Consider the following 12,006-nt stretch of genomic DNA (forward strand, 5'->3'; position numbering starts at 1 on the left):
CCCTACCCGAGGATCTGTCCACTTTGCAGCTTCCCTGAAATTTATTTGAGGGGGGGACAGAGGGTTGATTCCTGTTTCTTTCTCTCTTCCCCTCCAGAAATTGTTCAGCTCGATCAGGTAGACTGCGGCTCTCTGTCGGGATCAGAGCACCCGGGCGACTTCTCCGAGGTGAGACCAGCCCTCTCCCCCCACTGATATCGTAGAACCGTAGGATTCTACAATATCAGAAGGGACCACGAGGGTCATCCAGTCCAACCCCCCGCAATCTTTTCCCCAAGGTGGAACTCGAACCCAAGACCTTGAGATGAAGAGCCTGTCTTAAACGGGTTTGGAGGTGGGCGGGCAGCCTTGACCCGGTTCCAGGGTTGGGTATAGCAAATAAGAGATATATTAATGTTATGTTGTGAACCGAGACTTGTGGGTTTAGGGCTGAATGAATAAAATAAATATATTTTTATCCTACACACAGGGACATTTGTTGAATAGAAAAAGGGCTGTGTATTTGTCTGAAAACTCTACAGACCCAGAATGGTGATGCGTTACCTTTCCCTTTATATAGGGGAGATACCGCATTTTTCTCCCCATAGGATGCACCTTTTCCCCTCCAAAAATGAAGGGGGAAAGTGTGTGTGTCCTATGGGGCGAATGCAGGCTTTCGCTGAAGCCTGGAGAGCGAGAGGGGTCGGTGCGCACCAGTGGTGTAGCGTGAGGGGTGCAGGGGGGGCCGGCCGCACCGGGCGCAACATCTGGGGGTTAGGGTTAGGGGGCGCAAATCCACGGGTTAGGGGGCGCAAATTACTTTGCTGACAACCCACGCTACGCCACTGGTGCGCACTGACCCCTCTCGTGTTCCAGGCTTCAGGAAGCTATCCGCAAGCCTGCAGAGTCCGGTGGGAACACCCACTGGGCTCCGCAGGCTTGCGGATAGCTGCCTGCAGCCCGAAGCCCGGGGAGCGCGGCGCTGTGCACCCCGGGCTTCAGGCAGCTCTCCACAAGCCTGCAGAGCCCAGCGGGTGTTCCCACCGGGCTCCCAAGGTTTGCAGACAGCATCCCGCTGTCCCCGAAGCCCAAACAGCTTCGGGATTGCTGCGCAAAGCCTCTGCAGGGCGGCAGGGTGAAGGCACCCCACCGCCCTGCGGAGGCTACAAAGGATGTCCCCAAAGCCTCAAGCCTTTGGAGTGCAGCTGCGCTCCAAAGGCTTCAGGGATCTTTGAGGCTGGGGGGGGGAAGCAGCGCTTCCCCCACCGCCAGCCCCACAAGCTCAGGGGGCAGCGGCAAGGCCTGCTCTTGAACGCACCTTGTTTTTGAGGGGGAGAACAAGGGGGAAAATTTTTTTTCCCTATTCCCCCCCTCCTATGGTCCGGTGCGTCCAGTAGAGCGAAAAATATGGTATATATCTCTCCCTACTATATACATGGAAAGGTAAGGCTGTCGTCACGCAGCCCCCACTGTATATACGCACACACACATATTTTAAATTTATAAAGGCCGTCAAATGAATCCTAATGCCTTGCCCTCCTCTTCTCCTTCCTCTCAGAGTCGCCCTCCTTCTGCCGTTCCTCGAAGGAACCCGTGCGAGAGCGATTTCGAAACCGTCAAGCTGATCAGCAACGGAGCCTACGGGTGAGGGGTTTTTCTATTTCCATTTAATGTTTTCCGTTTCTCAATCGGGTTCCTATAAATGGGATATTGTTGGAGACATTTTTCTGGGTCATCTGGGTGGGGGAGCCGCAGCGAGAGCCGTGGTCCGGGTTCGAATCTCGGCTCTGGCCACTCGCTGGGCTGCCTTGCAGGGGTGTCGTAGAACGGCTCCAATTCCCCACTCGCCTTCGGATCTGGTCCCTTTCTCTCCCCGCCTGGCCTACCTCGTTGTTTTTGCCGAAGGCCAAACGCTTCCCACCCCTGTTTTGTCTCGCCTAAACAACCCCCCTGTCCAGTTTAAGTACTTTATTGAAATTCAGAAATAACACACAATATACCAAGATCGTGTACTAATCATCTTATATATGTGTGCAAAAATTAAATTTAAATTAAATTTATACGATCTGTTTTTTGCTCGCCTGATGTGAATCTTCCTCCTTTTGTCCACTTACTGTATTTATTTCCCCCGATTTGATCGATAAAATGGAGTCAAAATTAGAGCACCCCTAAATATTATTCCTTTTTTTTAAAGAAAAAAAGCACCGATTCGGTGAATCCACCCCATTAAATGCCGATTTCACCGTCCGTTCTTCTTCCTCCTCCCATCTCTCTCTCTCTCTGCTCCGCCCACTAGGGCCGTCTACCTCGTCCGCCACAAGGAGACCCGCCAGCGCTTTGCCATCAAGAAGATTAATAAACAGAACCTGGTTCTCCGCAACCAGATCCAGCAGGTCTTCGTGGAGCGGGACATCCTGACCTTCGCCGAAAACCCCTTTGTGGTCAGCATGTTCTGCTCCTTCGAGACCCGGCGCCACCTCTGCATGGTCATGGAGTACGTCGAAGGTGAGGGAGTCGTAGCGCCAGGCGCCGACCCGGAAAAGTACGTCCTGCACCCGCTGGGCCGCCGGAAGAAGAGTCATACCGCGTGCGATCCAACCGCCTTGGGGTTAAACTCCTTTTCCTCTCCCGAAGTTATTCTGCAAGGTTTAGGCCAGATGTTTTGGGACTACAAATCCCAGCATCCCTGACCGCCGGTCCTGTTAGCTAGGGATGGTGGGAGTTGTAGTTCCAAAACATCTGGAGAGCCGAGTTTAGCTCTGCCTGTTCTAGAGCAGTGGTGGCCAGACTTGGCCCTCCCAGATGTTTTGGGACTACAACTCCCATCATCCCTGACCGCCAGTCCTGTTAGCTAGGGCTGATGGGAGTTGTAGTCCCAAAACAGCTGGTGGGCCAAGTTTGGCCATGCCTGATCTAGAGCAATGGTGGCCAGACTTGACCCTCCAGCTGTTTTGGGGCTACAGTTCCCATCATCCTTGACCGCCAGTCCTGCTAGCTAGAGCTGATGGGAGTTGTAGTCCCAAAACATCTGGAGGGCCGAGTTAGGGGATGTCTTATTTAGGCTCAAAGTTTTCCTTCTCCCAGATGTGGGGAAAAAATATGCGACCTTCTGCAGTGCAAAGGGGGAAAATTCAACCTGTTTAGGGGAGTTTTTAATGTCCGTTCGTGTTTTTAATATTTTGTTGGGAGCTGCCCAGAATGGCTGGGAAAACCCAGCCAGATGGGCAGGGTAATAATAATAATAATAATAATAATAATAATAATAATAATAATAATAATAATAATGGCTCCCTTTGTAGGGTTTAACTACATATCCTCCCCTGGGGTCTGGGCGACCGGCTTTGCATTTGTATATTTTTTTTGGGGGGGGGGGGGAACGACACAAGCAGGACCCACCATCGCTCAGTTGCAAGACCCCTGCTTTGCACGTGCCAAGGCCCCGGGTTCCAATCCAGCCACGAACGGTTTTATAATAAGACCGGGAGCAGGACGATTAAATTTTTAATTATTATTTCATCATTGTATTTTTTTGCCCGGGACGTGGAGAGGCTCTGCCGGTCAGAGCAGACTGTATTTGGGGGTGAGATTACTGGGTGTCTATGACAAAAAAAACCTGGGTATCATTGCATTAAGTTCATCAATTAGGTTGAATTAATTGGACGGGTTTGACCTGGGTTTTGAATTAAAGCGCCGCCAGATGTGCTTTGGATTTTACTTTCTTCCCTTTGTGAGTTCCCTGTTTAGGGAAGCTTTTAATGTTTGATGTATTGCAGTATTTTAATATTATTTTTTTTTGGAAGCCGCCCAGAGTGGCTGGGGAAGCCCAGCCAGATGGGCAGGGTATAAATAATAAACTATTATTATTATTATTATTATTGTTATTATTATTATTATTATTAGTTGTGCAAACCACTATTCCGACTTTTTATAGCGCAGGGGGGTGCGCTTAAAGGAAGCAAGGGGGCAGGGATTCCCCCAAAAAGTTTGAGATTCCTGCATCGCGGTGGGTTGGGCTGGATGACCCCCTGGGTTCCCTTCCAGCTCTTGAGATCCGGGGATCCTGGGACCGCCGGCGAGGGTTCAAGCACCCGGGACGGGACTGGCAGGATTGGGGAGGGATCTGGCCCCCGTTCCCGGACCGGGGGTCTCTCACCGCGCCTCTGTCTCCCTTAGGTGGGGACTGTGCCACCCTCTTGAAGAACATGGGTCCTCTTCCGGTGGACATGGCCAGGATGTACTTTGCCGAGACGGTTCTGGCCTTGGAATACCTGCACAACTACGGCATCGTCCACCGCGACCTCAAGCCGGACAAGTAAGGGCCGGCCGACAGGGGGGCTTCCGTCGCCCCACGCGTGTGGGTCTGTCTAAGGCAGGCAGGGCCAAACTCGGCCCTCCAGCTGTTTTGGGACTACAACTCCTATCAGCCCTAGCTAACGGGACCAGCGGCCCCCCTAACCGAGACCTGTCTCCCCCCCTCTGCCCCCCACCTCACCCCATAGCCTCCTCATCACCTCCATGGGGCACATCAAGCTGACGGATTTCGGACTCTCCAAAATCGGGTTGATGAACATGGCTACCAACTTGTATGAGGGACACATCGAAAAGGACACCCGGGAATTCGTCGACAAGCAGGTGAGGACTAGGGGGGCCCAGGACCCACATTTTGGGGTCCTTTGCCAGGAGGAGTAGGGTCTCCGGGGAGGGCTTGTGGGGGCACCGGGACCCACATTTGGGGGGTCCTTTGCCAGGAGGAGTAGGGTCTCCAGGGAGGGCTTGGAGGGGTGCCGGGACCCACATTTGGGGGTCCTTTTCCAGGAGGAGTAGGGTCTCCGGGGAGGGCTAGTGGGGGGCGCCGGGACCCTCATTTGGGGGGTCCTTTGCCAGGAGGAGTAGGGTCTCCGGGGAGGGCTTGTGGGGGCGCTGGGACCCACATTCGGCGGGTCCTTTGCCAGGAGGAATAGGGTCTCCGGGGAGGGCTTGTGGGGGGCGCCGGGACCAACATTTGGGGGTTGTTTGCCAGGAGGAGTAGGGTCTCCGGGGAGGGCTTGTGGGGGGCGCCGGGACCCACATTTTGGGGGCGGGTCTCTGAGGGGGGAGACACAGAGTCGGGTCTGCCCCATGAGGGGAGATGCGCCCCCTTGTCGGCAGGATAGGGGTCCCCTCCCCATGGGGGGCACCCTGACCGCCCCCGAATCCCCCCCCTTCCAGGTGTGCGGGACCCCCGAGTACATCGCCCCAGAGGTGATCCTGAACCAGGGCTATGGGAAGCCGGTCGACTGGTGGGCCATGGGCATCGTCCTCTACGAGTTCCTGGTGGGCTGCGTCCCCTTTTTCGGAGACACCCCGGAAGAGCTCTTCGGGCAGGTGATCAGCGGTAGGTCTTCTCACCCCGGGGCGGAGAATTCGGGAAGGGGCCCCCAAAGGCCATCCAGCCCACCCCCACCTTTTCGGCCCAAAAGGGGGACTCAAAGCCGCAGCTCTGAGTTCGAGTCTCATGCTCCACGTATTCTGAAGCTGGGCATATCCCTCTGGTCCTCTGCCAGGCCCAATAAACTCTATCAAGTGAGCTATTTGCAATATAGGTGGGACCCCGCGGATCATCTAGTCCGACCCCCCCTGCCAGGCACAGGTCTCGCGTTCGAGTCCTCCTTAAAGGGCATCTCGTTGGCCGCTGTGAGAACAGCATAAGCTTTTTTTAAAAAAAATAAAATAATTTTTATTATCTTCTCCATTTTTATTACAATTGCATCATAACAAATAATAAGGAAATGACTTCAACTTCCCCTTCCAGGGTTTTTTTACATACACATGTGCCCTGCTTGTAAAACTAGACTTTAAAACTACGTTCTTAAACGTTAAATTCTATTCTTGTCATTTTAACCTCATCTTTGTAGCTTTTCTAAGTTAATTTCGTTAATTGTAAGGATTTACTCAAAACCTACCGGCGAGTCCATTTCTTTTCTTTCTCTCTCTTTATATTGTTATTTATCGATTAAAAATGTACATATTTATCATTGTATGCTATCTCTTTACAGACGAAGAAATAGAAAATTACGTAGAGAATAGAAAATTTATAAAGGAACAAAGACGAGGAAAATAAAAATAAATAAAGAAATAACAAAGTAAAAAAATCAAAAGAGGAAAAGACAAGACAACATTAATTTCACAATAAAAGCGAAGTCCGTTTCTTTTCATTGGTTCCGTAAATGCAAGATAAATTCTTTTTTAAAATCTCTATTGTCTTTGTCTCTTTCAGTGAACTTCGCCATTTTGGCATATTTCATCAGTTTGTGCAACGTTTTCCTCCTCCAGCTCCAGTGACAGTCTATCTGCATTCACCTAGCGGTGTATTTTTAATTTTCGGAGGGGGTTTGCGACGGGCTTTTCTGAGCTTTTCTGCATCCGAACGCAGAGCGGAGCCCCCCATCTCTGGTGGAATCGGGGTCAACCGCCGCCGCAGCTGCCGGCCAGAGCGCTGCCTCTTCTGTGCCACCCGAACAAAAGGTCCTTTCAGGGAGAGACAAAAGCTCCCCTTCTGACCCTCGGCGTGTGACGCCGCCAAGGGGGGGAGAAGCTCAATTATGGGGTCTGTTCTCTGCCCCCTTTTTATCGCTCCCCAAGCTTCGGAAAACTGCCGGGAGAGAGAGGAAGCTTTGCGTCATCTGAATTTCTGCAGGATCCTAGAAGGGAGGGACCCCCAAAGCTCATCCATCTTTCTCTCTTATATTGTTGTTGTTTAGTCGTGTCCGCCTCTTCATGACCCCCTGGTCCAGAGCACGCCAGGCCCTCCTGTCTCCCACTGCCTCCCCCAGTTTGGTCAAACTCATGCTGGTAGCTTGGAGAACACTGTCCCACCATCTCGTCCTCTGTCGTCCCCTTCTCCTTGCGCCCTCCATCTTCCCCAACATCAGGGTCTTTTCCAGGGAGTCTTCTCTTCTCCTGAGGTGGCCAAAGTCTTGGAGCCTCAGCTTCAGGATCTGTCCTTCCAGTGAGCACTCAGGGCTGATTTCCTTCCGAATGGAGAGGTTTGATCTTCTTGCAGTCCATGGGACTCTCAAGAGTCTCCTCCAGCACCAGAATTCAAAAGCATCCATTCTTCGGCCATCAGCCTTCTTGATGGTCCAGCTCTCACTTCCATACATTACTCCTGGGAAAACCATAGCTTGAACTATACCGACCTTTGTCGGCAAGGTGATGTTTCTGCTTTTTAAGACGCTGTCTAGGTTTGTCATTGCTTTTCTCCCAAGAAGCAGGCATCTTTTAATTTCGTGGCTGCTGTCACCATCTGCCGTGATCATGGAGCCCAAGGAGGTAAAATCTCTCACTGCCTCCATTTCTTCCCCGTCTATTTGCCAGGAGGCGATGGGACCAGTGGCCATGATCTTCGTTTTTTTGATGTTGAGCTTCAGACCATATTTTGCGCTCTCCTCTTTCACCCTCATTTAAATCCTCCTCACTTTCTGCCATCAGTGTTGTGTCATCTGCATATCTGAGGTTGCTGATATTTCTTCCGGCAATCTTAATTCCGGCTTGGGATTCATCCAGCCCAGCCTTTCGCATGATGAATTCTGCATATAAGTTAAATAAGCAGGGGGACAATATACAGCCTTGCCGTACTCCTTTCCCAATTTTGAACCATTTACAATCATTTAACATAACTCCTTATCTTATACAATATTTTAGACTTCCGTCAACCACCTCTGACGTTCTTTATCCTTTCTTAATTTCTCTATGACTCTTAATTATCACTGACTAATCATTCTCTTCATCGTCTTCCTTGCAATATTTCAAATAGTCCTCCTTACAGAACTTCATGCAGTCCTACTAGCGTCATCTCTTCGTTACAATTGCTTTTCAAATAGTTCATATATTTACTCCGGTCTCCTAAGAATCTCTGGTCCCGCAGGTTTCGAATCCTTCCTGTTAATTTATCTAATTCTGCATAGTCCATTAATTTCGTCCACCGTTCTTCTTTCCTCGGTAATTCTTTTGTAATTTTTCTGCCAATAATATTCTTGCAAGGGTCATTCATCTCAACCCCCCCGGAATCGCGGCCCGAGAAAATCCCCGGTAAGCAAGGATCTCCCATCGAGAGAAGGAGAGTCCTGGCATATTTTTTTAATAAAAAATTAACATTTTACTGATTCCCAAAAATAACAACAATACAGAAACAAAACAAAGCAAATGGACTTCCCTCTAAGCCAGGACATGTCCAAAGTCCATTTCAGGGGCCTAATCCGGCCCTCCAGTCAGTTTAACCCGGCCCCTGTGACAGTTTATTTTCTGGGGTGAAATCCTTAAAAAAAAACCTCGACAATTTCAATCCTAAAAAAGATCAACAACTTCACTTCATCGGATCTGGCCCTCTTTGAAAAAAGTTTGGACATCACTCCTCAGTCTCTTGGTTCATTTATTCATTCATTTATTCATTTATTTATTCATTTATTATATTTATCTTATCTATCTATCTATCTAATTTCTATACCGCCCTATACCTGAATGTTTCAGGGCGCTTCACATATAAAATATCAAATCTGTAAAAGAAAAACAGAAACCCAATAAAAATTAAAACCCTCTAAAAGCCAGCATTTTTGAAACGGGTATATAGGATGTAGAGATCAAGTCAGGCAAAGGCCTGCCTATTGTTCGGTTTTAACCTCTTTAAGTCCCCCTTATCCGTTCACAACAAAATCACAATTAAAACCCTGCTAACGTAATTAACCTGGGCACGTTGCTTCTGCAAATGTGCAACAAACATCTTCCATTCTTAGTTTTACTGGGGCAACCCAGTAGAAAAGGATTCGAACCCAGGTCTCGCGCCCCACGGCTTTCAGGAGTGTATGGTTCGGAGGAGAAGAGGGTTTCAGCTGCAATTGGGTTGGGATGGATGACCCCTGGGGGTCCCGACCGACTCGCCGATTCTCTGAGCCCAGCCCTGTTTTGTTTTGGGGTGGTGCCCAGGGGGCAAAAAACGCTCATACGCAGTTTTTCTTCCGCTTTCTTCGTTCCAGACGAAATTATTTGGCCGGAGGGGGACGAGGCTCTCCCCCCCGACGCCCAGGACCTGATCACCCAGCTCTTGAGGCACTGCCCTTTGGAACGCCTGGGCACAGGTAAAGGGTTTTGTCCTGGGGCAGCGCTCTAACCATTAGGCCACGCCGCCTCTCAATAGATGGGGAGAGGGGCGTAAATTTACTTGCAGGAAAACAATGGAGGGGGTGGAGGTTGGGAGATTCAGGGCAGGCGAGAAAAGGCCTCCTCCTTTGATTAGCGCCCGGTTAACCTGTGGAACTGCCTTCCACTGGAGGCAGGAAATGCCTCTGAGTAATTCCAACCGCTGAGCGCCGCTGCTGTCGTGCTCAGCGTCTGGTTGGTCACCGGAAGGAGAGGAGGCGGGACTAGATCAGGCCTGATCCAACCGTTTCAGGGCTCTTCTGCTTCTCAAAATGAGAACCTCCAGGGACAGGCGCAATCTACCTTAGCCCAGGGTCTGGAAAATCGCTGGAAGAGGGGGCTTCTCTTGGGTGCTTCTCACTGGTGGCCCCCTGGACTTAAGAGGGGGCCACTTGGGGCCCCGATCCTGACGCCCTCCTTCCACCCCGCCAGGAGGGGCGCACGAGGTGAAGCAGAACCCCTTTTTCCGCACCCTGGACTGGAACGGGCTCCTGCGGCAGAAGGCCGAGTTCATCCCCCAGCTGGAAGCCGAGGACGACACCAGCTACTTCGACAGTAAGGCCTTGCGGGCGGAGCAGGAGCCAGAAAGCCAGGCGGCTGCTTGGAGGCGCAAGCGGGAAAATGTCAGAAATGGCCTTCAATTTGGAAAATTAATAAAAATTATCGGGTGTGGGGGGGGGAGAGATTCCGGGTTGGTTTGGATGACCCACGGGTGTCCCTTTCCGATCCACAATTGGACGCTTCTCCATATGCCTCCGGCTGGGTGCTGGTTTTGCAGGGCAGGTGCACCCTTCTTTTTCATGGGGGGGACGGGACCCCCGGCTTCTTCTCCCCCCCCAACCCTGACGTCATTTCCTGCTCTCCCCCCCCCCCAGCTCGCTCGGAGCGCTATCGCCACCTGGGGTCCGAAGACGAGGAGACCAACGACGAAGAGTCGTCCCTGGAGATCCGGCAGTTCTCCTCCTGCTCCCACCGCTTCAGCAAGGTCTGCAAATTTCGCCTTGGTTACAGTTTCTCCCCCCCCAAAAAAATATTTTTTTATTGGTTTTCACAATATTATAAACAAACAAACACACCAGACAAACAAACATAAATCATCGCCTTATTGAAAATTACACTTATTAACTTTGTTCAGCGACTTCCTCGCTTCCTCTTGGTTGAATTTCATTGCATGCCCTTCGAACGGTTTTCCAAATCCCAATTCTTACGAAATTTAACTTCGACATTAACATCCTTGAATCTTCACTTTATTTTATTTTTTTTATAAATATTTATTAAAGTTTTCACAGTATTACATAATGAAAAAGAAAAAATAGGAAATAAAAAACAGTTAAAAATAATTCCATCTTTACATCACTTATCTTTCATTTACTTGTTTCCCGGACCTCCTCATACCTCCCTTTTTTGTATTCCAGTTCAATTTATTAGTTCAGCAATTCCTTTCCCTCCTTATTATCCTGATCTTTAATCTTAATATATTATAACATTAAATTTTTACCTATCTTAAATCTTCACTTTATGGAATTAAGCATATTAATTCATCATTTAACATAAATAAAATCCTAAGCCCATTAAGTATCTGCAAGCTGTTTTCAATTAATTTAACAGGAGAAATTTAACTAGATAACTATTAAATTTATTCCACTCTTCCACATACTCCTCCTCCTTCCGGTTAGGTCGGCTAGTTCCGAAAAATCCATCATCTTGGTTATGGTTTCTTGGTAGAGTCAAAGTTGCAAACAAGAGTGGGAGGATTTACGTAGGTGGCCCTGGTTTCAAATGCAAAAAAGGAGCGAAAAATGGCCATTTAACTTGGGAGAATACGCACAGCTTGCAGACTTAAAATATAGACTAGAGAAAATTGGAATATATTGAATATATGGGAAATAATTGTGTATCCTGGAGAAGGCTGGCAGCATTAAGATCAATTCAACAGTGCAAATAATCTTCGGCGGATGTAGGAAGGGAATAGATTTTGTAAAATACGCAGGGATTTTGGAGACGGGAAACGAACCACGGAAAGAGAAGGGAAGTCCTTGATAATTTAAGGTGGTTGAAATGTATATTCTGTGACGTAAAGCGGAAAATCTAATAAGAAATATAGAAAGGAAAAGCACTGTTCCGTCTCCTGAAACCGTGCGCAATTCGAACCAGGGTCCTGCCGAAAAGTCGGGGGTCTCTCTCTCTTTTTCTGGCAGCCCTCTGTTTGATAGCTTAAGGAGGGATAAAGGATTAAACAGAAAAATAAAAATGACAGAAAGGAAAAGAACCGTTCCGTCGCCCGAAACCCTGCGCGATTCGAACTGGGGTCTCGACAAAAAGCCGGGGGTCTCTCTCTCTCTTTCTGGCACTGCCTTAAGTATGGAAAATGTAATAAAATAAATGTAATAAAATAAAATAAAATAAAATAAAATAAAATAAAATAAAATAAATGTAATAAAAATTATATATTTTTGAAAAACCCAGAGCAGGAGGAGACTTTGGCTCAGCACCTCACTTGGGGGGCTTCCTTCTCAAGCCCCCATGGACCAAGGCAGTCTACCTGAGAGCGCCAGAGGGGGCTGTGGGTTTTTTTATTCCCCGGACGGTGCCCACGCAGGTGCCCATTTTCATCTCTGCCCCTCGCAGGTGTACAGCAGCTCCGAACACCTGGCCAACGCCTCTTCCTCCCTGGGCGCCTCGCCGTCTCCGGAGCAAAGCCGCGCCGAGAAGGACGAACGCGGAGAGCGCTGGGACGAGGAGAAGGGCCACCCGCCGGCCCCCGAGACCAGGTGGGCACCGGGGGGGCACGGCCGGGCACGGGGCTGGGGGCACCCCGGGGAGAGGGCACTTTGGCGCCGCTAAAATCAGGTT

General features: G+C 49.6%; 1 protein-coding gene across 8 annotated transcripts in view; it reads left to right on the forward strand.

The window, feature by feature from the left end:
• MAST3 (microtubule associated serine/threonine kinase 3) overlaps positions 1-12,006 on the forward strand; it is a 51,726-nt gene that overhangs the window by 31,196 nt on the left and 8,524 nt on the right. For all 8 annotated transcript variants that reach the window (XM_081177591.1, XM_081177593.1, XM_081177595.1 and 5 more), the window contains 10 exons: positions 98-168; positions 1,538-1,623; positions 2,276-2,484; positions 4,153-4,291; positions 4,479-4,611; positions 5,188-5,353; positions 8,991-9,092; positions 9,586-9,708; positions 10,029-10,138; positions 11,782-11,924. In XM_081177591.1, the coding sequence (XP_081033717.1) occupies positions 98-168; positions 1,538-1,623; positions 2,276-2,484; positions 4,153-4,291; positions 4,479-4,611; positions 5,188-5,353; positions 8,991-9,092; positions 9,586-9,708; positions 10,029-10,138; positions 11,782-11,924 (1,282 nt within the window). The remainder of the gene's footprint in view (positions 1-97; positions 169-1,537; positions 1,624-2,275; positions 2,485-4,152; positions 4,292-4,478; positions 4,612-5,187; positions 5,354-8,990; positions 9,093-9,585; positions 9,709-10,028; positions 10,139-11,781; positions 11,925-12,006) is intronic.

Source organism: Podarcis bocagei (genome assembly GCF_964188305.1).
Source record: "Podarcis bocagei genome assembly, chromosome: 18".
Taxonomy (NCBI): Eukaryota; Metazoa; Chordata; class Lepidosauria; order Squamata; family Lacertidae; genus Podarcis; species Podarcis bocagei.